The 27,575-nt window shown below is 45.4% G+C and overlaps 1 protein-coding gene across 2 annotated transcripts in view; it reads left to right on the top strand.

The window, feature by feature from the left end:
* Nucleotides 1-27,575, top strand: part of LOC306881303 (myomegalin) — a 115,958-nt gene that overhangs the window by 17,323 nt on the left and 71,060 nt on the right. Inside the window, exons 2-5 of one of the 2 annotated variants that reach the window (XM_079435321.1) lie at nucleotides 19,884-19,939; nucleotides 20,181-20,245; nucleotides 22,813-22,923; nucleotides 24,290-24,366. In XM_079435321.1, coding sequence (XP_079291447.1) covers nucleotides 19,884-19,939; nucleotides 20,181-20,245; nucleotides 22,813-22,923; nucleotides 24,290-24,366 — 309 coding nt within the window. Of the gene's footprint in view, nucleotides 1-19,883; nucleotides 19,940-20,180; nucleotides 20,246-22,540; nucleotides 22,924-24,289; nucleotides 24,367-27,575 lie in introns of those variants that run through there. The other variant, XM_079435322.1, reaches the window with a different exon arrangement.

Here is a 27,575-nt window from a genome sequence, read left to right as displayed (position 1 = left end):
TGGATATCGGTCTGCACTTTTCCAACAGTTTTTTAACCAATCATCGACTCATCCCGGAGATCTCCAGAACACCCGAGGCTACGCACTCTGCTCGGCCGGGCGGAAGTGCTCACAGGCGGCGCCGAGATCGTAAACAAAGGCGGGGGAAGCGCGGAGGACTAAGAGCTAAGCTAAAGCTAACACCGCACCGGCTCTCTTTACCCAGCATTTTCCTCGCTAATGTGCGGTCATTGGTGAACAAAATGGATGAAATACGACTTCGCATCACCCATAGTAAGAAACTTTTGGACTGCAATGTCATGGTTTTCACTGAAACATGGCTACATAGTGTAGCGGGCTGAAGAATCACACGACAGGTTGCAGTGCAATAAAGACCCCGGAGGGTGTGTTTATTGTGCCAGACTTGTGAATAACAGGAAATAGGTGAAGGTGCCAACGTGCTCCGTGCTCGTCCACAATCTCCAGGTGATTCTCTCGGCCGGCCGGCTGCGTGCAGGGTGCTCTGGATCCTGTACGTGGGTGGCGGGCTGTGCGATCAGCTGGTGTCTGTGGAAATCAGAGAGACAGGGTTAGTTGGCCTTCTCTTGGAGACATCGCTCCCCAGTGTGTGCCAGCTCGGCCCTTTTCTAGCCCTCTCCAAACGAGCCGCAGCTGTGATCGCTCAGCCCGCTGTGATTGTGAGCAGGTGCAACTCCTTCGTTGCCAGGGCGACGCTGATAGGTGCCCGGGACACTTGTCACACTTCCCCCCCCTAAGCGTCGTCCTGATACTCCGAGAAAGGGGGGAGGAGGGGGCTGGAGGGGGGGGGGGGGCACCCTGACCGACCTGCAAAAGCTGCCCACAGGCGGGAGAGTCCGTCCGCGTTGGTGTTGGCGGTCCCTGCTCGATGTCGCACGTCAAAGTGGAAGTCCTGGAGCGCCAGGAACCACCGGGTCACCCGAGCATTGGTGTCCTTTGCTCGGGCCATCCACTGCAGCGGGGCGTGATCCGTAATGAGGGTGAACTTTCGGCCCAGGAGGTAATGCTTCAGCTCCAGGACTGCCCACTTGACGGCCAACGCCTCCTTCTCCACCGCCGCGTACCGCTGCTCGGTTGTGGACAGCTTCCGGCTGATGTAGACCACCGGGTGTTCCTCACCGTCCTGTACTTGGGACAGCACGGCTCCCAGCCCGGTGTCGGACGCGTCCGTCTGTAACAAGAAGGGACAGTGAAAATCAGGAGCGCGTAACACTGGTTCCGCCGTGAGCGCCGTCTTCACCCTCTTAAAGGCGTCCTCCTCCTCGGGTCCCCACTTCACCCTTTCCGGCTGTCCCTTCTTGGTCAGGTCGGTCAGGGGTGACGCTAAGGAGGAGAAATTGGGTATAAAACATCTGTAATACCCAGCCAACCCCAAAAAGGCCCTTACCTGTTTCTTGGAGGTGGGCCGAGGGGCCGAGAGAACTGCTGCCACCTTTTTCTCCTGCGGACGGACCAGACCCCGGCCCACCTGGAACCCGAGGTACTGTGCTTCCGGCAGGGCGAGGTGACATTTCTTGGGGTTGGCGGTGAGCCCCGCCCGCCGCAGTTCGAGGAGCACCCTCCGGAGCCGCTCTAGATGGTCCTCCCAGGTCTCCGAGTGTATGACCACGTCGTCAATATACGCGGCTGCATAGGCCCAGTGGGGCCCCAGCAAGATGTTCATCATCCGTTGGAAGGTCGCTGGAGCCCTTGCAGCCTGAAGGGGAGAACCCGGTATTGCCAGTGGCCGCTGGGGGTGGAGAATGCTGTCTTGGGCCGGGCGGAGTTGGTTAGTGGTACCTGCCAGTATCCTTTGGTGAGGTCGAGTGTGGATATAAACCGGGCTCTCCCCAGCCGCTCCAGCAGCTCGTCGACGCGCGGCATTGGATATCCGTCAAACTCGGAGACCTCGTTTAGGCGGCGAAAGTCGTTGCAAAACCGGAGGGTGCCGTCCGGCTTCGGGACCATGACGATGGGACTCGACCAGGGACTGCGGGAGGGCTCAATAACTCCTAGCCTTAGCATCTCTTGGACCTCCGCCTCAACAGCGTGTCGCCGAGCCTCTGGGATTCGGTAGGGCCGCTGACGCACAATGGTCCCTGGTGGAGTGCGGACGTCATGTTGTAGAACTGTGGTCCGCCCGGGTAGTGGGGAGAACACATCGGAGAACTGACCGACCAGATGTTGAAGCTCCGTCTTCTGGGCGGCCGTAAGGTGGGAGCTGATGTCGACGACCACGGGAGACGTGACTGCTAGTGCCGCCACCTGTGTCCTCGTCCCCTCCCAGCACTTCAGGAGGTTGATGTGGTACAACTGGCTCTCTTTTCGTCGACCGGGCTGGCGTACCCGGTATGTCACGGGTCCCACCTTCTCCGTGACAATATATGGCCCTTGCCATTTGGCGAGAAATTTGCAGGCCGACGTGGGGACGAGGACCAGCACATGATTGCCCGGTTGGAGGTCCCGTGGGCAGGCCGCCCGGTCGGAACGTCGACGTTGCGCTTCTTGGGCAGCAGCCAGGTGCTCCCGGACGAGTGGCATGACGCGGTCAATCCTTTCCCTCATCTCCCTCACGTGCTCGATCGTGGTCCGATGGGCAGCGGGCTGCTGCTCCCAGGCCTCTTTGGCGACATCGAGCAGGCCGCGAGGCTGTCGCCCGAACAGAAGTTCGAAAGGTGTAAATCCTGTGGAGGCCTGGGGGACTTCCCGGATGCCGAAGAGGACGTACGGCAGCATCTGGTCCCAATTCCGTCGGTCGTCCGCAGCCACGCGACGGAGCATTTGCTTCAACGTCCGGTTGAATCTCTCGACTAGCCCATCGGTTTGGGGGTGGTAAACGGTGGTACGCAGTTGTTTTACCTTCAGGAGCCGGCAGAGGTCAGCCATCGTCCGGGACATGAAGGGAGTGCCCTGGTCGGTCAGTATCTCCCGGGGTATGCCGACCCGGCTGCACAGCAGAAACAGTTCCTGGGCAATGGCTTTTGACGTGGCTTTGCGCAACGGGATGGCCTCGGGGTATCGGGTGGCATAATCCACGATGACGAGTATGTGCTCATGGCCCCGGGCGGACTTCGGCAGCGGCCCTACTAAATCCATCCCTATCCGCTCGAAGGGCACCTCAATGATGGGTAGTGGAATCAGCGGAGAGGGAGGAGGAGTCCTGGGCGACGTCCGCTGGCATTCCGGGCACGCCTGACAGAACCGCTTCACTTCCGTGTCGAGACCGGGCCAATGAAAGCGATCCCTGATGCGTTGGGCGGTGTTCTGTGGACCCAGGTGGCCGGCCATCGGATGCGCGTGGGCCAGCTCCATCACTTCTCCGGTTTTTGAGTGGGGTACCACCAGGAGTTTCACTGTTTCCCCTCTCCGCTGGGCGACGCAGTACAGTAGGCCATTCTGGACGACGAAGTGAGGGACTGGATGCGGGGGCGGCTGAACGTCTTGTCCCTCGACTACCCTCACTTGTTTCCAGCCATGCTTCAGCCGATCGTCCCCCATTTGCTCTTTTGCAAAGTCGCCCCCCCCCCCTAACCTGTTGAAAGACATCATAAAAAAGGTTAGAATTTTGGGAGGGGGACTCACCATCACGAGCGCTGTCCGAGGCCAGGAGGACGGGGCGCTGTCGGGGACGTCGGTTCGATGTCTTCCTCTTTTGGCGGTTCCCGGCCGGCTTGGCTGGCTGTGTGACTTCGGCAAGCAGGCGCTCAAATCCTGGCCAGTCTCTTCCGAGGAGGACGGGTACCGGCAGATCTTTAACCACGCCCACCTCCACTGGCCAGGTGCCCGGGCTCGCGGTGACGGTGACCTGCCGGGTTGGTACACTCCGGGTGTCGCCGTGCACACAGGTAATGGGCAGGCGGGCTTTGGCCCCCGCCCGTGGGGGAAACAGGGAGGCCCGTACCAGACTCACGGCGCTGCCTGAGTCTAGAAGAGCTTGGCATGGTCGTCCATTCACCGTCACCTCGGTCTGTGGTGCCTCCCGCGGTGGTGCCTGATGCACTACACAGCCTGCCAGCCAAGCGCGGTTCGGCGAGCGAGGTGGCTCCGTGGGCATCGGCTCGTCTTGCGGGTCGGGAACCGCCGGCCTACTGACTGCGCGAGGGGTGCCCTCCGGCGTGCGCCGCTCCTGGAACACCCTCCGGGGAAAAGGCGGTGCTCGCTCCCCAGCTTCGCGCTGTTGTGTTGCCTCCGCGAGCTCGATGGCCTCCACGAGCTCCCCGACGGTCTGTGGGTTCCGCATCCCGGCTGCCTGCCGAAGAGGGCGTGGAAGAGCGTGGAGCAACCGGTCCACGACGACGCGCTCGGCTACTTGGGCCGCGCTGGGTTCCCCGGCGAGTAGCCAGTGGTGGGCGAGGCGGGAGAGATCGGCCGCTTGGGCGCGGGCCGGCAGTCGACTGTTGTACTCCCAGGTCCTGAATCGCTGCGCAGCTGAAATGGGTGACACTCCGACCCGGCCCAGGATTTCTCTTCGTAGGTTCTCGTATGAACCCACCAGGCCGATGGGCATGGAAAAATAAGCCTGCTGAGGCTCGCCAGTCAGCAGCGGCGCCAGAATCTGCGCCCACTCCTCTCGCGGCCAGTCCTCTCGTGCGGCGACGGCCTCAAACATCCGCAGATAGTTCTCTGCGTCGTCGTGGGCCGTCATCTTCGGCAGGAGCTGAGTGGCCTGGACGCGGGGATCGGGCAGCGGAACACGTTGGGCAGCAGCAAAGCGAAGGGCGGCGACTTCCCTTTCGGTTTCCCCTTGTCGCGCTGCCATGTGCTCCACAATCTGCTGCTGCCGTATGCTCACCTCCGTCAGGTGCTTGAGGAGCTCGTCCATGTCTGGGGAGGAGTCACCGCCTGACAGAGAAAAAAAAAAAAAAAAAAAAAAAATCCAAAAAAAAACTGTGATTAGAACGGGTGTGTGGTGTCGGTGATTCTTCAGCAATCTGCTCGCATTCTCCACCAGTGTAGCGGGCTGAAGAATCACACGACAGGTTGCAGTGCAATAAAGACCCCGGAGGGTGTGTTTATTGTGCCAGACTTGTGAATAACAGGAAATAGGTGAAGGTGCCAACGTGCTCCGTGCTCGTCCACAATCTCCAGGTGATTCTCTCGGCCGGCCGGCTGCGTGCAGGGTGCTCTGGATCCTGTACGTGGGTGGCGGGCTGTGCGATCAGCTGGTGTCTGTGGAAATCAGAGAGACAGGGTTAGTTGGCCTTCTCTTGGAGACATCGCTCCCCAGTGTGTGCCAGCTCGGCCCTTTTCTAGCCCTCTCCAAACGAGCCGCAGCTGTGATCGCTCAGCCCGCTGTGATTGTGAGCAGGTGCAACTCCTTCGTTGCCAGGGCGACGCTGATAGGTGCCCGGGACACTTGTCACAATAGCGACATACCAAATAATGCTATTGATCTAACCGGACGCTACACGCTCCGAGCAGATAGAACGGCAGATGACTCCGGCAAGACCAGAGGCGGAGGATTGTGCATTTATGTAAACAAAGCTTGGTGTACGAACTCTGACATTGTTGGAAAACACTGCTCACCTAACCTAGAGTTTCTCATGGTTAAGTGTAGACCTTTCTATCTGCCGCGGGAGTTCACTTCCACCATCATAACTGCAGCCTATATTCCCCCGGATGCTAATGCCAAGCTTGCTATGAACGAACTGCATGCGGCCATTAGTAAACAACAGACTGTACACCCGGAAGCTGCATTTATTGTTGCGGGTGATTTTAATCACTCCAACTTAAAGACAGTGCTCCCCAAATTCCATCAGCATGTCTCCTGCCACACTAGAGGAGAAAAAACTTTGGATCATGTTTACACAAACATCGCAGGAGCTTACATCGCGACTCCCCTCCCCCACCTGGGACAGTCTGATCACCTTTCTTTGTTTCTCACCCCCAAGTATTCACCCCTCATCAACCGTGTGAAGCCATCAGTGAAGACCATCAAAGTGTGGCCAATGGGAGCAGAGTCTGTACTTCAGGACAAATTTCAACACACGGACTGGAGTATGTTTGCTTCCCAGGCTGCCAGTGGCTCTCACACGGACATTGACATCTATACCACCTCTGTACTGGATTACATCAATACCTCCATTGACAGTGTTACAACAGAGAAACAGATCACAACGTACCCTAATCAGAAGCCATGATGAACAAGGAAGTGCGGCTCCTGCTGAAAGCCCGCAACACTGCTTTCAGATCAGATGACGCTCAGGCCTACAGCATATCCAGGGCTAACCTGAAGAGGGGCATCAAGAAGGCCAAGCACTGCTACAAGCTAAAGGTAGAGGAGCATTTTTCCAACTCTGACCCCCGGCGCATGTGGCAGGGCATCCAGGTCATCAGTGACTACAAGCCATGCAACTCCACTCCAACGGTCACAGACGTCTCCTTCCTTGATGAGCTAAATGACTTTTATGCTCGCTTTGAGAATAACAACAAGGAGACAGCCACCAAGATCACACTCTCAGGAGACCATCAGACCCTCAAACTCACCTCCACAGATGTCTGCACAGCATTGAGCCGGATCAATGCATGCAAGGCCGCTGGCCCTGACGGCATTCCTGGACGTGTGCTCAGGATATGTGCAGAGCAGCTCGCAGAGGTCTTCACAGACATTTTCAACCTGTCCCTCACCCAAGCAACTGTGCCAACATGCTTTAAGGCCACATCCATTGTGCCAGTGCCGACACACTCCTCCCCGACGTGCCTGAATGACTACCGCCCCGTAGCACTCACACCCATTGTAATGAAGTGCTTTGAGCGACTGGTCCTGGCACACCTCAAGAACTGCCTCCCACCCACACTGGACCCACACCAATTTGCCTACCGTAGCAATAGGAGCACTGAGGATGCAGTATGCACAGTACTGTACTCGGTACTCACACACCTGGATAATAACAACACTTATGCACGGATGTTGTTTGTTGATTTCAGCTCAGCATTCAACACCGTCATTCCCTCCAAGCTGATCACTAAACTTGGAGACTTGGGTATTAACACCTCCCTCTGTAGCTGGATTATGGACTTTCTGACCAACAGACCTCAGCATGTTAGGTCAGGCCACACCTGCTCCACCACCATCACACTCAACACCGGCGTACCACAGGGCTGTGTGCTGAGCCCATTCCTCTACTCCCTCTACACCCATGACTGCAGGCCTGTGCATGGATCCAACTCCATCATCAAGTTTGCTGACGACACCACAGTGATTGGCCTCATCAGAGACAACGATGAGACTGCCTACAGGGAGGAGGTACAGCACCTGGCTGCATGGTGCGCTGACAATAACCTGCTCCTTAACACCAGCAAGACAAAGGAACTTATTGTGGACTTCAGGAAGAAGAAAAGTGGAACGCATGACCCCATCCACATTAACGGGATGGTTGTTGAACGTGTCTCCAGCTTCAAGTTCCTGGGAACCCACATCTCGGAGGACCTGACCTGGACCACCAACACATCCAGCCTAGTCAAGAAGGCTCACCAACGCCTCTTCTTCCTTAGGACACTGAAGAAGAACCACCTGTCTCCAATCATCCAGCGGAACTTCTACCGGTGTGCAATTGAAAGCATCCTGACCAACTGCATCACAGTCTGGTATGGGAACTGCACAGTTGCTGACCGCAAGGCACTGCAGAGGGTGGTGAAAACCGCCCAACGCATCACAGGGACACCACTTCCTGCCATTGAGGACGTCCAGAAAAAACGCTGTTTACGTCGAGCTCGCGGCATTCTTAAGGACTCCTCTCACCCTGACCATAGACTGTTTAACTTACTGCCTTCTGGGAGGCGCTTCAGGAGCCTCCGATCAAGGACAAGCAGACTCAGGAACAGCTTTTTCCCTACAGCTGTTTCCCTACTAAACTCTGCCCAATGATACCCCCCTCACACACCACCACAAACTCTTCACCCCTCCCCATCATTAAATCGGTTAAAAAACAAAAAAAAACATCCACACACTGAGTACTATGCACTGGAATTTTTATTTCTATGCACTTTCAATGTTCATTGCACTAGTATTTATATATCTTAATGTATAGCTTATTCATATCCATTTGTAATTATATTCATAGTTTTTGCTCATAGTGTACATACATTTACTGTACAATCCATCTGTATAGTATGTTCATATCACCCATCTGTATATCATACTGATAGTATTTAAAAATGTGTAAATGATGTCCATAGTACTACTGCCTTATCTGTATACTCTGTACATATGTAACATATTGTAGGCACTGTATATCCTGTACCTCTGCTTATTGCACTTCTGGTTAGACGCTAACTGCATTTTGTTGCCCTGTACCTTACATGTGCAATGACAATATAGTTGAATCTAATCTAATCTAATCTAATCTAATCTAATCTAATATTACAGCCATTTGCTAAAATCATTTAAGTTCATTTATTTTCCTCAATGTACACACAGCACCCCATATTGACAGAAAAACACAGAATTGTTGACATTTTTGCAGATTTATTAAAAAAGAAAAACTGAAATATCACATGGTCCTAAGTATTCAGACCCTTTGCTGTGACACTCATATATTTAACTCAGGTGCTGTCCATTTCTTCTGATCATCCTTGAGATGGTTCTACACCTTCATTTGAGTCCAGCTGTGTTTGATTTATACTGACCGGACTTGATTAGGAAAGCCACACACCTGTCTATATAAGACCTTACAGCTCACAGTGCATGTCAGAGCAAATGAGAATCATGAGGTCAAAGGAACTGCCTGAAGAGCTCAGAGACAGAATTGTGGCAAGGCACAGATCTGGCCAAGGTTACAAAAAAATTTCTGCTGCACTTAAGGTTCCTAAGAGCACAGTGGCCTCCATAATCCTTAAATGGATGACGTTTGGGACGACCAGAACCCTTCATAGAGCTGGCCGTCCGGCCAAACTGAGCTATCAGGGGAGAAGAGCCTTGGTGAGAGAGCCTAGAAGAGCCCGACGGAAGCCTCTCCTCAGTGCAAGACACAAAAAAAACACCTGAAGGACCACAAGATGGTGAGAAATAAGATTCTCTGGTCTGATGAGACCAAGATAGAACTTTTTGGCCTTAATTCTAAGCGGTATGTGTGGAGAAAACCAGGCACTGCTCATCACCTGTCCAATACAGTCCCAGCAGTGAAGCATGGTGGTGGCAGCATCATGCTGTGGGGGTGTTTTTCAGCTGCAGGGACAGGATGACTGGTTGCAATCGAGGGAAAGATGAATGCGGCCAAGTACAGGGATATCCTGTACGAAAACCTTCTCCAGAGTGCTTAGGACCTCAGACTGGGCCGAAGGTTTACCTTCCAACAAGACAATGACCCCAAGCACACAGCTAAAATAACGAAGGAGTGGCTTCACAACAACTCTGTGATTGTTCTTGAATGGCCCAACCAGAGCCCTGACTTAAACCCAATTGAGCATCTCCGGAGAGACCTAAAAATGGCTGTCCACCAACGTTTACCATCCAACCTGACAGAACTGGAGAGGATCTGCAAGGAGGAATGGCAGAGGATCCCCAAATCCAGGTGTGAAAAACTTGTTGCATCTTTCCCAAAAAAGACTCATGGCTGTATTAGATCAAAAGGGTGCTGCTACTAAATACTGAGCAAAGGGTCTGAATACTTAGGACCATGTGATATTTCTGTTTTTCTTTTTTAATAAATTTGCAAAAATGTCAACAATTCTGGGTTTTTCTGTCAATATGGGGTGCTGTGTGTACATTAATGAGGAAAAAAAATGAACTTAAATGATTTTAGCCAATGGCTGCAATATAACAAAGAGTGAAAAACTGAAGGGGGTCTGAATACTTTCCGTACCCACTGTATGGTGCAGTCTTAACAACCTAGAGCTGAACATGCTCAAAACTGTGGAGCTGATCGTGAACTTCAGGAGAAACCCCCCTGCTCTCCCCCCACTCACCATCATGAACAGCACTGTGACTGCAGTGGAGTCATTCAGATTCCTGGGCACCACCATCTCTCAGGACCTGAAGTGGGATATTCACATAAACTCTATTGTCAGAAAGGCCCAGCAGAGGTTGTACTTTCTTCGCCAGCTGAGGAAGTTCAACCTGCCACAGGAGCTGCTGAAACAGTTCTACTCTGCCATCATTGAATCCATCCTCTGCAATTCAATAACTGTCTGGTTCAGCTCAGCTACCAAATCTGACCTCAGAAGACTACGGAGGGTAGTCCGGACTGCTGAGCGAATCATTGGTACAACCCTCCCCACTCTCCAAGAGCTGTACTTATCCAGAGTGAGCAAAAGAGCAGGTAAAATCACTCTGGACCCCTAACATCCAGCACACTCCCTCTTTGAACTGTTACCGTCTGGTCGACGCTACAGAGCTCTGAGCACCAGAACGACCAGACACAGGAACAGTCTCTTCCCTCAGTCAATACATCTCATGAACACTTGACAATAAAACGCGGAACACACAACTCTATTATTTATTCACCACACATGCTTGCTTGTTCTCGTTTGGCTCTCAGCGAAGGCGGTCACATTTTTTCTCTCCCTCCCTTCCCTATCCTTCCCTGCTTGCCTGCTCGTCTCGTGTCGTCTCACTTGAGAGACTCTTTCTGCACTGCACTCCAAACTGAAAAATATGGATTTGATCAACTGGTCTCTCAACGAAATTGACACCATCTTCTCGATGAGAAGCCTGGGATCGGGGAACCTGACTGCCCTGACGGAACGTTCGCAGCTGGCTACACGATGGACAGGTCGTGTGTCTGGCATCTCTTTCCGTGGAGGACATTGAAGACATCTACCTATTCGGAACCACGATAACGGGTTTTCTGCTGATTGGATTAGGCTTTGCTCTGTTATTTTTAGAATTCAGGAGACGGAACAGCTGTCCAAAGCCTCAAGGCTGCCCGTCATGGAGTAGTGAGCTGAGCGGTCAGCACTGTCTGAGACTATTAACCGCAATATGGATACCATCACGGAGAAGCTCACGGTTAAAGGAAAATTGATGATTTGGAGACCAGAAATGGACTAAGAGAGTAGCTGTGAAATTGGAATGTGGCTACTCGCCCCAAGACCAAACAATCTTATCTCCTTTGGCTCTCCTAACCAGCGCAACCTCGGACAAGGTCGAAGCTGGAAAATTTCCCCAGGAAGAGCACTGCAGTTAGACTCTCTTGCGTTCCTCCCCCCTTCCAGACACCTGCTGTTGTTGACTCGGTTGGGGTCCTGATCAAGGCTGTCTCCATGGCAACCTGCTGTGTCGCTTTCACAATCTGCGGACTGAGGCAACTTGATTCGAATGCCAGCGTGCCAACTTCCCAGGCCACACATACATACACACACACATACAGATACGCACTCACCTCCCAAACCCCCATCCAATGCCTTCACCGCTTTGTACCGACATTCTGATAGGCGGGTCTGACCGGCGCCGGAAATGGCTGCAGGACCGGATGGCTGCTTGTCGGAACTGGATTACCCCCCCCCCCCCCCCCATCCCCCGTTGCAAGTCGTGTGTCTCCCCTGTTACTATGTGCTTTTTGTTGCTGGGGTGTTTTTTCTGTTCTCACACTGTACTCTCATAAGAATATAGTCTGTGAATTATTTTTTTCTCCCCCCTCTCCTCATGTCAAGCTGTATCTTTTATATAATACCTACATTTCACTGCTGGTTATACTCTGTATGATTATGTATGTGACAAATAAAATTACTACTACTACTTTTTTATTTATCTATTTTTTTCATTTCAAATTTGCACATCAGACCTGCAATCACATAATTGTCTATATTATATATCGTGTTTTTGCTGTTTTGTACATTGCCTATTTGTATTATTCTTTATTATCTGTGTCCTGTCCTGTTACTGTCTTTCTGTTGCACTGTGGAGCTTCTGTCACTACAACAAATTCCTTGTATGTGTAAACATACTTGGGCAATAAAGCTCATTCTGATTCTGAGATTTTTTTAATTTTTCAAAAATATATAATTATGTCATCTAAATGTATGATACATTTTTGTTTTTACAATGGGGCAATTGTTGCACTGTAGCTTAAACACAGCACAAGCCTGATTATGTGAGCTGGGTGATTCTATAGGCTAACTGCGGATACATTTTGTTTTTCAAAAAGTTAAGAAAAAAAAACTGTTCAGTTACAGTTTTTCTTTCCAGTATCTTATTAAAAACTTATTTAATTCTAATAATTAAATGCTTGCCAAGCACAAGTTGCTTCCTTTTTAATGAAAAAAACTGATTTCTTTATAGAATTATTTGTTAACTCAAATTAGGCAATGTGTAGCAATAACAATAAATTATAACAGGAAAAATCATTGTTTCGTTAGACAAACAGTCCTTACATTACTACACTTGAAACTGAGATAATATTTTACCTATGCATACCTTAAAAATAAAAAACAAAACCCATGTCTTGACAGAACCATCCACTTGGAGCAAATATTTTTCATCTGAAAATGTATTATATTCAAAATTCAGTAAAAAAGAAAAAAGAAATGTTGAAGGATTATAAGGGTGCAAAAATTCTTCAGTAATTTTAAACAACAATTTCATTATTTTTTGTGAAAATAGTTCATAAGAGTTGACCCTTTAAGTAACAGAATTGTAAAGTAACAGAACTGACTGTCAGTCTGACTGACTGTTACCCTACCTTGGCAGCAGAGTTTGACGGTAACAGAACTGACAACTTAAAAATGTTTAGCCAAAGACTAGCATAAATGCTAAGCACGTGGTACTAATGAAATCATGATTAAAAGACTTTTAAATAACCCAATGTGTGATCGAAGATAAATTATGTTTTCCTTTTGATATTGTGGTAACAGTTTTGACATTTTACAAAATAAGTCTTGGTGTAAAAACTTTTTTAGATTAAAATATTTTCTCAGAGCACACACACTTTTCAGTGCTTCAGATCTTATCAGTTCAAGATTCAAGATTTTTTATTCATCACATACACAATTATACAGGGTATAACCAGCAGTGAAATGTAGGTCAGGTCCGCTCCAAGGACAGTGCAATTATATAGAATACAAATATTAAGAAACAGAAAAGTTGAAAAAAATAAAAGAATAAAATAAAAGATAAAAAATATAAATGTGCAGGTCAGTATGCTGCTGACTTAAATAGTAATAAAGAGGAATGTGCAAAAAAGTTGTACAGGGTATTTAAATAGCAGCAATATGAGGTAGAGAAAAATTATGAATAGCTTATTGTTATGGTGATATTTACATGGAGTCATGTGATGTTATGACACAGAGTTAGAGTTTAGGAGCCTGATGGCCTGGGGGAAGAAGCTCCTCCTAAGTCTCTCAGTCTTTGCCATCAGGCTACGGAAGCGCTTACCAGATGGAAGCAAAGTGAATAGACGGTTACCAGGGTGATTTGAGTCCTTGATTATTTTAACAGCTCTATTTTTGCAGCGTTTGAGGTAGATGTCCTGCAGAGAGGGGAGAGCAGACCCTGAGATGCGCTCAGCTAAGCGCACAACTCTCTGTAGTGCTTTGCAGTCCTGATTGGAGCTGTTTCCATACCACACTGAGATGCACTGAGTCAATACACTTTCTATGGTCCCTGAATAGAATGTTTTCAGGATTGCTGGTGAGAGCCTGAATTTCCTCAGCTGTCGCAGATGGTACAGTCTTTGCCTGGCTTTCTTAACCTGTGTTTGGATGTGTGTAGTCCAAGTCAGGCTCTCGGAGATGTTTACACCGAGGTACTTGAAGCTACTCACCCTCTCCACAGGGGTCCCACTGATCATAAGAGGAGTGTAGGGCTGCTGCTGTCTCTTCCTAAAGTCCATGATCAGCTCTTTAGTTTTGCTCACATTCAGAGAGAGACAGTTGTCCTGGCACCATGATGTGAGTCTCTCTACCCCATCCAAGTATGCGGTCTCATCATTGTTGGAGATGAGGCCCAGAACCACAGTATCATCAGCGAATTTGACAATAGATGTGGAGCTGTGAGAGGACACGCAGTCATGCGTGTAGAGAGAGTAGAGCAGGGGACTCAGGACACAGCCCTGTGGAGCTCCTATGTTCAGAGTGATGGAGTTTGAGGTGAACTGGCCAACTTTCACCACTTGAGGTCTGCCGGTGAGGAAGTCTTGAATCCAGTCACAGAGTGAGGAGTTTAGGCCGAGGTCTGTGAGTTTAGAAGCCAGCTTGATGGGGACTATAGTGTTGGGGTTTATTGTTCTTTGGCACAGGGATTATGATGGATTTTTTGAATGAGGTGGGAACCACGAAGGTAGCAAGGGACTCATTAAAGATGGAAGTGAACAAACCTGCGAGCTGATCAGCGCAGGACCTCAGAACACGGCCGGTTATCCCATCAGGTCCGGCTGCTTTTCTGACGTTCACTTTCTTTAGCGCCCTCCGAACCTCATCCTCCGACACGGTGATTACAGGATCATCGCTGCTCTGCCTGCTGCTTCCTAACGTGCTGGTCAGCAGAGACGCGCTGCTGTCGTTGCAATCGAAGCGGCCGTAGAAGATTTTTAACTCGTCAGCCAGCAACGGATCAGCTCTCACCTCAGTGGAGGATTTGTTTCCGAAGGCACAGATGGTCCTCAGTCCCTGCCACATCCGTCGAGAGTCATTGAGCTGGAAATGAGACTCAATTCTCTCTCTGTATCTGTGTTTAGCGGCTCTTACTGCGCGTCGGAGAGCATAGCACGATGCTTTGTACTCGCTCATATTCCCGGTCAGAAGAGCCTCATTGTAAGCAGTGCGTGTGTTAACCGCAGCACGGATTGTACTGTCCACCCACGGTTTCTGATTGGAGAATGTCCTTATCGTTATTGTTTCTGTAGCTTGCTCGGTTAGCGTGTTTACAAAGCTTAATGCTACATCCGTGAACTCGCTGACGTCAGAAGAACTCGCCCGGAACATGTCCCAGTCGACGTCATCAAGAGCCGCCTGCAGCATAGCCTCTGAGTGGGAGGACCAGCACGTCACTACTCTCTGCACCGGAGGATCCTGAACGAGCCTTTGTTTGTATCCCGGTGTTAGAAAAATGGCGGCATGGTCCGATTTGCCAAAAGCCGGTAGTGAGCGGGCTTTGTAAGCATTCTTGAACTGAGTGTAGCAATGATCCAGTGTGTTTGGTCCTCTAGTTGGACAGGATACATGTTGATGAAAGTTCGGCATGACCTGCCTGAGGTTAGCTTTGTTAAAGTCTCCCGCGATGATAAAGGCAGCGTCAGGATGTTTGTTAATGTAGCCGCTGAGCACATCGTGAAGCTTAGACAAAGCCAAGCCGGTGTCCGCCTGTGGTGGAATGTACACAGCAGTAACAATGATCGATGAAAACTCCCGGGGCAGATAAAATGGGTGGCAAATAATGGAAAGATGTTCCAGATGGCGTTCCTGCTCGCCTCATCTGGACAGAATGGAGATATTCCTGGGGTCACACCATTTCTTGTTAATCATGAAACACACTCCTCCACCCCTGGATTTTCCGGCCTCTGCTGTTCTGTCCGTCTGAAAAACAGAGAAGTTATCACTTGGCATTAAAGCAGTGTCCGGGACCGAGCGCGTGAGCCATGTTTCTGACAAACAAAGGATGTTACAGTCCCTTATGTCCCGTTGGAAACTAATCCTGGCTCTAAGATCGTCCATCTTATTCTCCAAGGATTGGACATTTGCGAGCAGAATGCTCGGGAGAGGAGGACTGTGAGCCCTTTTCCTGAGTCTATCTCGAATTCCCGCTGTGTTTCTTGATCCGTCGCCTCGGGGGGTTGTTGTTTATCTCTGCGTTCTGAAGAATATCCAGAGGCCACGCTGGATTCGTGGCTAAAGTGTCCTGGAACAGGTTGGTGTAGCGGTTTCCAATGTCCAAAAGTGTTTCTATGTTATAGGTGATCAGTGCCGACGTGAAATGTGTAAAAAGAGAAAGTAAAAGTAAGTAAAAAAGTTAAAGCAAAATCTCAGCGGAGCGGCCTGTACGGCGACATCACTGTACGGTGACATCACTTCCTGTATCTTACATATTTGTGGGAGATAATTAATCAATTTAAAGGCAAAGTATGGTACAGTAACAGAGTTGATGAAAGAATTAGGAAAATAACTATTTAGTGCTTTTCTAAATAAAATAAATGAAATAATACCAAAAGTAAAATAAAATATTTTGATTACTCAATGATACATGATGGAAAAAAATCACTAATTCGGACATCAAGAAATCATGATTTTCATTTTTCAGAGTTTTTACACAAAATATTTTATTGTTATGGCCTTTAAAACCTTGTGTTCCATGACAGTGAGTAACAAATTATTAAAACAACCATTTGAAAAAAGAAGAAAAAAAATAATGACTTTGGACACCAAATGTACCTGTAATTACAGAACTGCCCAGCTGTATGTGAGGTGGCCTTAAAGGTGCCATAGAATGAAAAACTGTCTTTACCCTGGCATATTTAAATAATAACAGTTCTGTACATGGAAATGACATACAGTGAGCCTCAAACACCATAGGTTTCTCCTTCATATGTAAATCTCGTGATTAAAAAAGACCACTGAAAAACAGGTGAATCAGAACATAACACCGACTGTGACGCAACAGTCGGGATCACTACGCCCCCGACATTTGCATAAACCCGTCCTTGTTCTAAGCCGGCCGAACCATCAGAAGCTCTGCAGGTATTGTAAATAAACAAGCGCGGACAACAGCGAAAATAACACAATAAATGTTATGTTCCAGGCCGTGCAGGGGGTGTGAAGTGCAGGGATGGGTTGGTGTCTGTATTCAGAAAGGCACAGAAAGCAAATAACGCGAGCCACTAAAGGGACATGGTTAGCTCCTTGCTAGCGGTAGCCTGCTACAGTACATAAGATTTCACTCTCAGTAAGGAGAGATGAGGATGATGGCGAATGACTTACAGATCCTGAGCACCACTGACAAGCATCTGATCTTGTGAAATGTGTGGTAAGTACTGTTGCTCCATAATGTAAACCAGTGGTGTAGTGGAGGGTATACGCAGGTATACGGCGTATACCCACTTCTTTATCAGTCGGCATTCTGTATACCCACTTCTAAATCCCCTCTGATGCGCACCATTCAGTAGTGTCCTGCATTAGCCAAATCACGACAGTCCAGCATATGAGTAACTAATCCAATCGCATGTGAATATGCGAGTGATGCGGTCAGGAATGAGACGTAAACACACTCATGCAGTGTATGTTTCATTTATACTCGAAGCCGGATATCCCTGAAACGGCCTCACTGAATAAAAAGAAACGTGAAGAGAGTAAACGCATGATTGCGACATTATGGTTTGTGTGTGTTTTTCCAAGTCATCTACAGGTAATCAAAAACGGAGTGTCTATTTACACTAAGTGCAAATAGCCCATCTTGTTGGCAAAGGCTATTTACACTAACTCCGCCAACTAACGTGTGATTGAGTTAGTCAAGAATAAAAAAAGTTTCAGTTTCAACATCAGTTTCTGTGGCGTAGATGGTAAGGCGTAGGCCTATGCTTTTTGACGCGATCGACCCGAGTTCGCGCCCGCCTTTTGCCAAACATTTTTTTCCCCTTTTCAAATCTCATATCGCATCAGAAAGGCATTTATTTTCAATAAAAATGAAGGAAATAATCAAAAAGTTGAAAATAAAGTATCGGATAGGGTTAGGGTAGGTGTAGGGAGGGCTTTATTGTCCCAATAAGGTGGCATCATTTACACTCAGTACGTATTATTGCGTACTGTTTTATAATGTACTACAATACTGAGGTGCAGATCATTGCCACTATTTGCAATAAGCAGTATAAATAGCAGAAAATCTTGCTATTTTAACAGTGTAAATAGAATCTATAGCTATTTACACTTAGTGCAAATAGCCGCTGCCAATAAAAAAAGCATCTGATTCTGAATAATGCAGTGCTAATCGATAGCATTTATTACACTTGGCAATAGATACAGTACTAGGCAATAAAATATAACTTCTGCCTTATTTTGTGATAAAAAAAAAACAAAAATAAAAACAAAAAGTTATATATTAGGCTAAACAAATCATAAAACTCATTAGGAAAACTCTGGAAAAATATTAAATTATTGGTTATTGTCCAGCAGTGTATTTGATTTCTCAGCCAATTAAAAGCAAGTGGTAATAATAAATAAGCAATAATAATCAATAATAAAACCTGTCAATTAGACAAAAAAAGTTATTATATTTCTAACTTCTTAAATGATTGAGAATCATGATTTTTTTGTTTGTTTCAAATAGGGATCACAATTCTCCCACAATTCTGAACAGACAACTAAACAAAATAGCATGTAATTTACTAGAGATTCTGACAAAATGTCAGTTGCTGCAGTCTATTTATACATTTATTTTAATTGCAAAATCTGCACCTCTTCTGTGGATAATATTATTTTCATAATGATCCTTACTCAAGTAGAAGTAGTTAAGTAACAGAGTGCAAATATTACTGGCCCATTTTGGAGTGAACTAAATATGCAAGACTATTTTACATGTCACTGTTTTTGACACAGGTAGTTCATCCTTTGCAGAGCTGCTTAAAAATAAAAAACTGGGGGCATAAATTAAGAGTATACCCACTTCTCCAGGCACCACTACACCACTGATGTAAACATAGTTTGTGTGATCGCGTCTCTTGAAAGTGAACAATAACGCGATCGATGGATCATTCAAAAGCAGTTTCAATGCCTCGCATATTAATAACGGCTCCCTGATGCCCGCGTTTTATATACAGTATAATTACCCGACGATATAACTGCGAGAGAAAGTATTTAAATATATATTTTCCTCCCTGTGCTTCCTTCTTGCTGATGAGCCGTACTGTGAAACAGCCAATCAGAGCAGAGCTCATTATTATTCATGACCCTGCCAAATAAGCCAATAACAGACCGTTTCATTCTAGGGAGAAATCCTAGGGTTGTAAATGGACATGTAAAATCGTTTCTGGAGATTTTTTGCCCTTACCTAAGCCACATACCTTCTGTGTAGATATCAGAGAACAATTTAAAATACTGTATCAATGCATTCTATGGCACCTTTAAGCTCAAAGTAGGCTATACTTCGGCTGATGGTCTGCACACTGTCCTCATGACGCAGTTTTGATCAGAAGTGTCCGTAGATGTTTGTGTGCACCGTCCGCATGCAGCCCAGTGTTTGTGACTGCGCAGACGGTCTGTGTTGAACAGCGCAGGCGCGAGTGGAATGCTGTATGTGTGCATGACCGCACCGTCTCGAGAGTGCTGAAGATTCTCCTCATGTTTGTGCTGTCTGAGTCGAGACCGCCAATCAAACTTCCCAAAGCGATTATCGGCCGATAGAGATCAGTAAGCTGATCAATCGGAGCACCCCTAATTTTTGCTCGGTCAATATGTGGGTATTGAAATGGCTTTTGAATGCGTGCTCACTGTTGACTTTCACTTTCGGTTTGGTAATCACGTGCACTCTGTGTAAACATCTTACAAGATCAGATATTTGTTAATGAGCTCAGGATCTGTTGAGTTTGTGACTGGCATGGACTAGTTTTGTCACGCAGACCTGGCAACCCTGAGCAGAGCAGACGCTTTCAGTTTAGAATTATAGCGTATGTTTTTCAGATAAAATAAATGATTTTTATTTCTATAAAAAAGAAAAACAACAGTGAGGGCAGTGCCGCGGTGGGCCAGTAATGTAATCGCTGTGCGACCAAACACCATGTAACAGGACTACCGCAGCAGGCCAAGTGTTTCTGATCGATCTGCGCAGCGCCGATGCGTCTCAAGTCTGTTTATTTGTCCACCCGCTCCTGCGAGATCCCCATCCTGATGCAGCCTTCTACTTCATTGTTCTCTGATTTGTTTGATTGATTTATTCACTTTCCATTTCTGCTAAGGTACAACACAAAAGCAATTCTGTCATGTGTATGATAACTTATGATTTATGGATTCCTGTTCTGTTTTCTCAGGGATTTTGTTGTGGATGGAGAGGGAAATGTGTGCAGAACTACGGGTTACATGACAGGTAAAACACAGACACAAACACACACAAACACACAAAAATGCGAAAACATACATTTTTCTTTGTGACTTAAATGTCTAAATACTGTTTTGGATCACTGATTTCATAGTGAATATATATATATATATATATATATATATATATATATATATATATATATATATATGTATGTATATATATATACATGTGTATGTGTGTGTGTGTATGTATATTGTACGTTAAACAAGTGTTTGTATGTTTGTAGATTGTCTGAATGAAGACACTGATAAAGTTCCTCTTCAAACGCATCCGCTGAGAGAATTTGAACAGGTGAGATTTTCAGTCTTTGTCTGCAGCGGTTCAGATCCTCTCATGTATAATTAGATCAAATGAAACTTTTTCCATCAGTGATCTAAAACACATCCATCCCTTTCCAAACGGCCGCTGGAGTCTGTTTCAGAGGAAGGAAAGGCACTGGACAGACAGCCTTCTATCACAGATCCCAGCTGCTCTCTAGCGCCACCATGTGCTGTGTGCTGTGTTCTAACTGACTCGATCCTAATGATCTGAGTGGTCTGTTCGGTTTATATTCAGTGAGCATATCAGCAATATATTTAGGTCCTGGGCCATTGAGTGACTTATAAACAAGTAAAAGTACTTTAAAATCAATCCTAAATGTAACTGGAAGTCAGTGTAAGGACCTGAGGACTGGTGTGATATGCTCAGATTTTCTGGTTCTAGTCAGAATCCTGGCAGCAGTGTTCTGGATGAGCTGCAGCTGTCTAATGGTCTTCTTGGGAAGGCCGGTGAGGAGACCATTACAGTAATCCACCCTGCTGGTGATAAAGGCATGAACAAGTTTCTCCAAGTCTTGACTGGAAACAAAACATCTAATTCTTGCAATGTTTTTGAGATGATAGTATGCTGATTTAGTTACTGCTTTGACATGACTACTGAAACTAAGGTCTGTCTCCAGAATCACCCCAAGATTTCTGACTTGATTTTTAGTTGTTTGACCCCTAGAGTCAAGGTATGCATTCACCTTGAGAACTTCATCTTTGTTTCCAAACACAATGACTTCAGTTTTCTCCTTGTTTAACTTGTTTGATAGATAGCGTGAGTTTGTTGTGTTGTTAATGTCAGTTCTCATGTTCCTCCTGCCTCTTTTATTGTGCTCACTGAAACATCTAGCTAAATTCATTATTGGAATATCACACACAAATTATTTTGGGATCAATCCATCTCAATAGAGGTTGCTTGGCCATTTTTAATTTCCTAACAATTGAAGGATTATTACCTTTATGTACTGGTATTGCAAAACTGTGTATGTATATATATATATATATATATATATATATATATATATATATATATATATATATATATATATATATATATATATATATATATATATATATATGTGTATTTTTCAATTTTACTTGGCTTAACCACTGTGACCAAATCAGATTTAGTTTGCGTTTCGCATCAGTGTGAAAAGTTATAAACCTGAGCTGATGCAGCAGTGTTTAGACTCCCGTTCACATCTGATGTCTGAACAGAACAGTGCTGTTAGATGTGTGGTAAAGACCGTGTGTTGATGGTAAAGGTTCAGCTGAATGTGGGCTGTTGGCTGTCGAAGCACTTGAACAATATTACACTGAAACAATGAGATGCAGAGATACTTTATATGAGTCACTAGTTTCTCTCTGTTGATGAATTCTGAGCTCATTCTTGAGGAAAACGCTTTGATATTCCTAACAACAGCAGATGATGAGTGCAAGACAGAGACACTGACCTTTTGATTGATTAAATGCTTGAAATTGGGCCTGTGGAAGCCTGTGGAAGGCCTGTGACTGTTTCCAACATTGATAATAATCAGAAATGTTTGTTGAGCAGTAAATCAGTATATTATTATGATTTCTGAAGATCATGTGACACTGAAGACTGGAGTAATGATGCTGAAAATACAGCTGCGCATCACAGAATTAAATTACAGTTTAACACATTCACATAGAAAACAGTTTTAAACTGTAATAATAATTCACCAATTTTGCTGTATTTTTGACCATATCAATGCAGCCTCAGTGAGCAGAAGAGACTCTTTCAGAAACATTATATAATCTTAATTATTACAAAGATTTGTCCTGTAGTGTGTTTGGTCATCACAGTATAACAGTGATGTCAGTGATGATCGGTAGAAGAGGCAAAGATGAAATTCAGATATGAAAGAGTTTTGATCTCGACATCATTCTCAGACTTTCTCATCATCATCATCAGTATTATTGTGCGATGAGAGGAATGACGGCAGGTGCGTCGGACCGCTGGTGTATTTATAGACGTTGTTCTCCAGAGCCGTGAAGCACACAGGGACGCCAGTAAAGATCTGGACAGCAGACCGCTCATCTGAGCCCAGTCTGGAATAAACACACACTCTCGGACAGTTATTATTAGTAAGTCAGTTTCTGAGCGTCGAAGGCCGTCCGATGGACCGAGTCCAGACTGTTGATGATCATGTGACCTCACCTCATCTCAGCCCACTCTCTCTCCGATCGCCAGCCGTGTGACCGCAGCCTGTCCTCTGATTGGCTCGTCTCTGGGCTGTCAGGGATTCCTGGGATTTCTTCCAGAGTAAAAACAGCTCTGCCGTCTGTATCTCCGTCCTAAAGCTCATCACGGAGTCATGCGGCCCCGGGCCCTTATAGCGGCCCTCGTTCTCTGTGTGTGTTTGAGCGTGAAGATGGCGTGTAAATATGATCATGTGGATGAGGATCTTTCATGTTTGTTTTTGTAGTGTTGTAGTTGTGTGATGTGTGTGAACGGCGTGATCTTCTCTCACACACACACACACACACACACACTCTCCGGACATGTCTAACACTTATCGAACTCTCTCGCAGCACCTCAATGATCTGAAGAAGGAGAACTTCAGCCTCAAGCTGCGCATCTACTTCCTAGAGGAGAGGATCCAGCAGAAGTTTGAGGACAGCAGCGATGAGATCTACAGAACGGTGAGATGCTTTAAGATCTGCTTCATTCACAAGCAAAAGAGAACAGCCTAAAGACTTTTAATGGTAATAATGATTAAAATGATACAAAAAAAATAATTTCATTTGTATATGACCTTTCTCCATTAAAAAGAATGTATTAATTTCCTTTAAAGAAATCTGCATATAATGCAGGTCGGGACGATCCGCAGGTCGCTGTGAGAGAGATTTTGGTTTTGCTGCCACAGAAAACCTGTGTTTGTTGATTCTGAACATCTTTTAATGTGATGTATCCTCGATTGTTTTTGTTTTGCCGATTTGGAAAGTCACAACAATTACGTGTAATTGTTTTAGAAGCACCAAAGAACCCACCAGTAATGGCATTGTGTGCCATCTTTTTCCTGTTAACTAATTATTTGAGTTAGTTTGGCTTGTTGCTATTTTTCTTTGTGTAATATTTTTTTGTTTTTTTTAAGAAAAAACTAATCATAAAAAACAATGCCAAAATATTTATGTTTGCTGGAAATAATATAACAATTGATTAAAGATCCTTCATTGAACATTTAAAAACCCTTCCAAACATGCTGCAGGATCCTGAAATACTGGCTAATATACACGAACATATGTCTGTATGATAGGAAGTGATTTGTGTCTATATCAATTTGAATTTTGTGTGAATTCCAGCACAGAAATCCATCCGTTCCGCTCAATCTCTTTTTAGTTTAGTTGCTTTACTCGCTTCACATCTAAAGTGTTCATGTGAAAGGTGAGGGTTATTTTACGCTTGTGACGCATCACTGATCAGATTTCTGCTGCAACAACAAACCAATGTTACTAAAAATACACACACATCTTTGCCTGTTTTCTTGAAAGTTCATGAAACGGCTTATATCACTCAAGACTTTAGAAACTCTTCTGAATGTTCAGTACAGAACACACTAGTGTTGCAGCAGGTAAACAGTCCACAGCTGTTCACTTCACTTCTGCTTTAGTTTCAGCGCCGCACTCCTGTCCACTAAAAATAACCTGTGAGATGCCAGAACCGCCTGTTAAAGGACACTGATTAATCACACACACACACACACACACACACACACACACACACACACACACACAGAAATACACACACACACACACACACACACACACACTGAGAGATACACACGCACATACACACACACACACACACACACACACAAACACACACACACAGAGACACACACACTCGCGCACACACACACACTCACACACTCAGAGATACACACACTCACGTGTATCAATTGTATAATAAATGAGTGTAATGTGAGACTGTTTGTGCTGTGAGTGTTCATCTGTTAACATGAAGAACTCGTGTGAACAGACACATTTACAGATGTTTGGTTTGTTCCAGAACATCGAGCTGAAGGTGGAGGTGGAAAGTCTGAAACAGGAGCTGCAGGAAAAACAGCAACTGCTGGATAAAGCGCTGTATGTACATCTGCCTGTCTCTTATCAAGATTCAAGAGTTTTTATTTGTCACATACACAATTATACAGGGTATAACCAGCAGTGAAATGTAGGTACAGTCTACATTTATCCTCCTCCTGTCTCTGTGGACAAGTGAGAGCGCTGCAGAGAGAGGGAGAGAGAGGAGTGTGTGTGTGTGAGAGAGAGAGAGAGAGAGAGACGGGTGCGACCAGTTTAATAGCTGGTTATCTGATCTTATGATCCTCGTTTAAAACAGATGAACACGCTTACAGACACGGCGGCGTGAGCCATTCAGAGCCACGGCCCAAATTTGAGACGTGTGTGTGTGTGTGTGCGTGAGAGAGAGTAGTGAAGTGAAGTGTGGCGACCCATACTCTGAATTCGTGCTCTGCATTTAACCCATCCAAGTGCACACACACAGCAGTGAACACACACACACACCGTGAACACACACCCGGAGCAGTGGGCAGCAATATTGCTGCGGCGCCCGGGGAGCAGTTGTGGGTTCGGTGCAGAGAGAGAGAGAGAATTGAATTTGAAACATAACTTTATTTCACAATCATCTTTACATAAACAAATTACCAATACTAACATCTACACAACTATACACCCATATATTTTACAAAGCAAAAGTTAAATAATTTTCAGAAATCGTTCAAAGAGTTCCATCACAACACCAAGTTTTCTCAAAGGTAAACAAATCATTCATATCTTTATAACATTTATAATCACTTAATACTCTGGATTTGACCAGTATTAAAAATATCTCAATAATATTTTGACAAGGTTTTTCCAACATTTTATTCCTTCTAATTACATATATTGCCATTTTTGCCTGAACAATTATAAAATTCAGCAACTGACAGATATATGTCTTACTTTGACTGTATTTAAAACCCAAAATAAAAACCCTTTCAGAAAAAGATTAATTAAACCCATGAAAAATATTTTTTACAAAATCAAAGAAAGGTACTAATCTAAAACATTGTACAAATACATTAAAAAAAATTCTCTTTGAGAACAAAAATCATCCTTAACCTCTACATTCAAAACAGAGACAAAATAATTAACAGCTAAAATCCCATGAAGTATTCTCCATTGTAAATCACCAACCTTTTTTGATAATGGCGGTTTATATATAAATCTCCATTCTGGTTTTACATTTTCATTTAAACCAAAGAACAATCTACATGGTGTGTCTGATTTCTTAGAAAGCTGATTCTTGTTAAAAGCTATCACACAAACTCTATAAAATAGCTTTCCTTTGGTAGATAATAAATCCAACCACTTCAAATCCCACACGTTTAAAAAAAACAGCAACTTTAAATCCATCTAAATTTGGTGAAAGCATTAGACAAGGGAAAAAATATTTTTCATCAGGCACCGATACTCCAGAAAAATAATCTTTTATCATTAGGCTCTCTTCAACTGTAAAAGTAGATTTCAAATTCATTAAAAAAAGAGAGACCAGTCGAATTGATCTGGTGCCCAAAAAATTAGCAACCATTTCTGCATTGTCCAAGTTCTCTAAGTCCAGCAATTGTCTTAAAATAATCACCTTTGATTCTTTAAGCTTAGAACCCCAATGAAAAAAACTGCTGTTGTCAATTGCATCAAGAAGGGCTCCAAGAATCAAAGGTTCCTCTAGAAGCCAGTACAATGAATACGGATTTTCAGATTTCTAAATATGAAATAGACTCCAAACTTTAAAAAGACTCCCATAAAAAGATGGAAAGACAGACAAGTCCATTTTAAAGCATTCAATAAAAAAAGATGTTTGTCTAATCCAAAACCTCCATAACTCTGCAAAATTATGTGGGCACCTGCCCTCCAGCTGGCATCCGCCGCACCATCTAAAAGTCTCTGTAAGAATTGTAACCGAAACGTGGCCATTCTGCTTTGTAAATGGATCAGTCCTTGTCCTCCTCCTTCCTTTGGTAGATAAAGAATGCTCTGTTGAACCCAGTGTAATCTGTCCTAAAAGAAGTCCACAAGAATCGCTTGTATTTTTCCCAATAATTGAGGAGGAGGATCAATGCATGTCAACTTATGCCACAATGAAGAAGTGATCAGGTTATTAATAACAAGAATGTGTCCTCTGTATGACATTCTAGAAAGCAGCCATTTCCATTTCTCTAAACGTCCTTTAATTTTTTCAACAACTCCTTCCCAATTCTTCCGTCGAGTCATGTAATCACCTAAAAAAAACTCCTAAATATTTTAAACCACCTTACTAAGCCTTCAGGAAGTATTGGCTTACCATTATTCCATTTACCAACCAAAAGTGTTTCACATTTCTTCCAATTCACCTTTGGGGAAGAAAACAAAGTAAAATCATTGATTACATTAAATAAACTTTGTACATCTTTTTGTCCACTGACAAAAACTATTACATCATCAGTGTAAGCTGATAGACATACACGCGCGACTTTGACCGAGCAGCGACACCGAGCATACACTTAAGTATCGTTTTTATCTTCCCTCAAACTTTCCTGTCCTTTATCTTTCCACGTCTATCACGTGTTTCCAAACCATTCCGGTTCTCTCTCAACCTCCCTCTAAAAACACACGCAGAAGTTTACGTAACCCTGCTTACCTGCGCACTATCTCTACATCTTCCACTGCACCTCTTTCTTTCTCTGTAGGTCTTTGGAATTGCCAGTCAGCTATCAACAAAGCCGACTTCATTTCTGCATTTTCCTTATATTCCACACTCAGCATCCTCGGCTTGACTGAGACCTGGATTCGTCCAGAAGACTCGGCAACCCCAGCTGCTCGCTCTCACAATTTCTCTTTCTCTCACACCCCTAGGCAAGTTGACCGGGGTGGGGGCACTGGTTTGCTCATTTCTAAAAATTGGAAATACTTTACCCACTCTTCCCTAGGCAATCTCAACTCATTTGAATCTCATGCCGTTACTGTAACAGCTCCTATAAGACTCCAGATTGTGGTAATCTATCGTCCCCCGGGCCAAATTCTACCAACCTTCCTAGATGAGCTGGAAGGACTGCTGTCCTCTTTCATGGAGGATGGCACTCCACTCTTAGTCTTCGGCGATTTCAACATTCACCTAGACAGGCCTTATGCTACAGACTTCCAGTCACTCCTAGCTTCATTTGATCTCAAACGCCTCACCACTACTAGCACGCACAAATCAGGTAACCAACTCGACTTAATTTACACACGCAATTGTTCTACAGATAACATTC

The sequence above is a fragment of the Barbus barbus genome, assembly GCF_936440315.1.
Source record: "Barbus barbus genome assembly, chromosome: 15".
Classification (NCBI taxonomy): domain Eukaryota; kingdom Metazoa; phylum Chordata; class Actinopteri; order Cypriniformes; family Cyprinidae; genus Barbus; species Barbus barbus.
The sequence above is the reverse complement of the archived record's forward strand: the minus strand, read 5'-3'. Positions and strand labels throughout refer to the sequence as shown.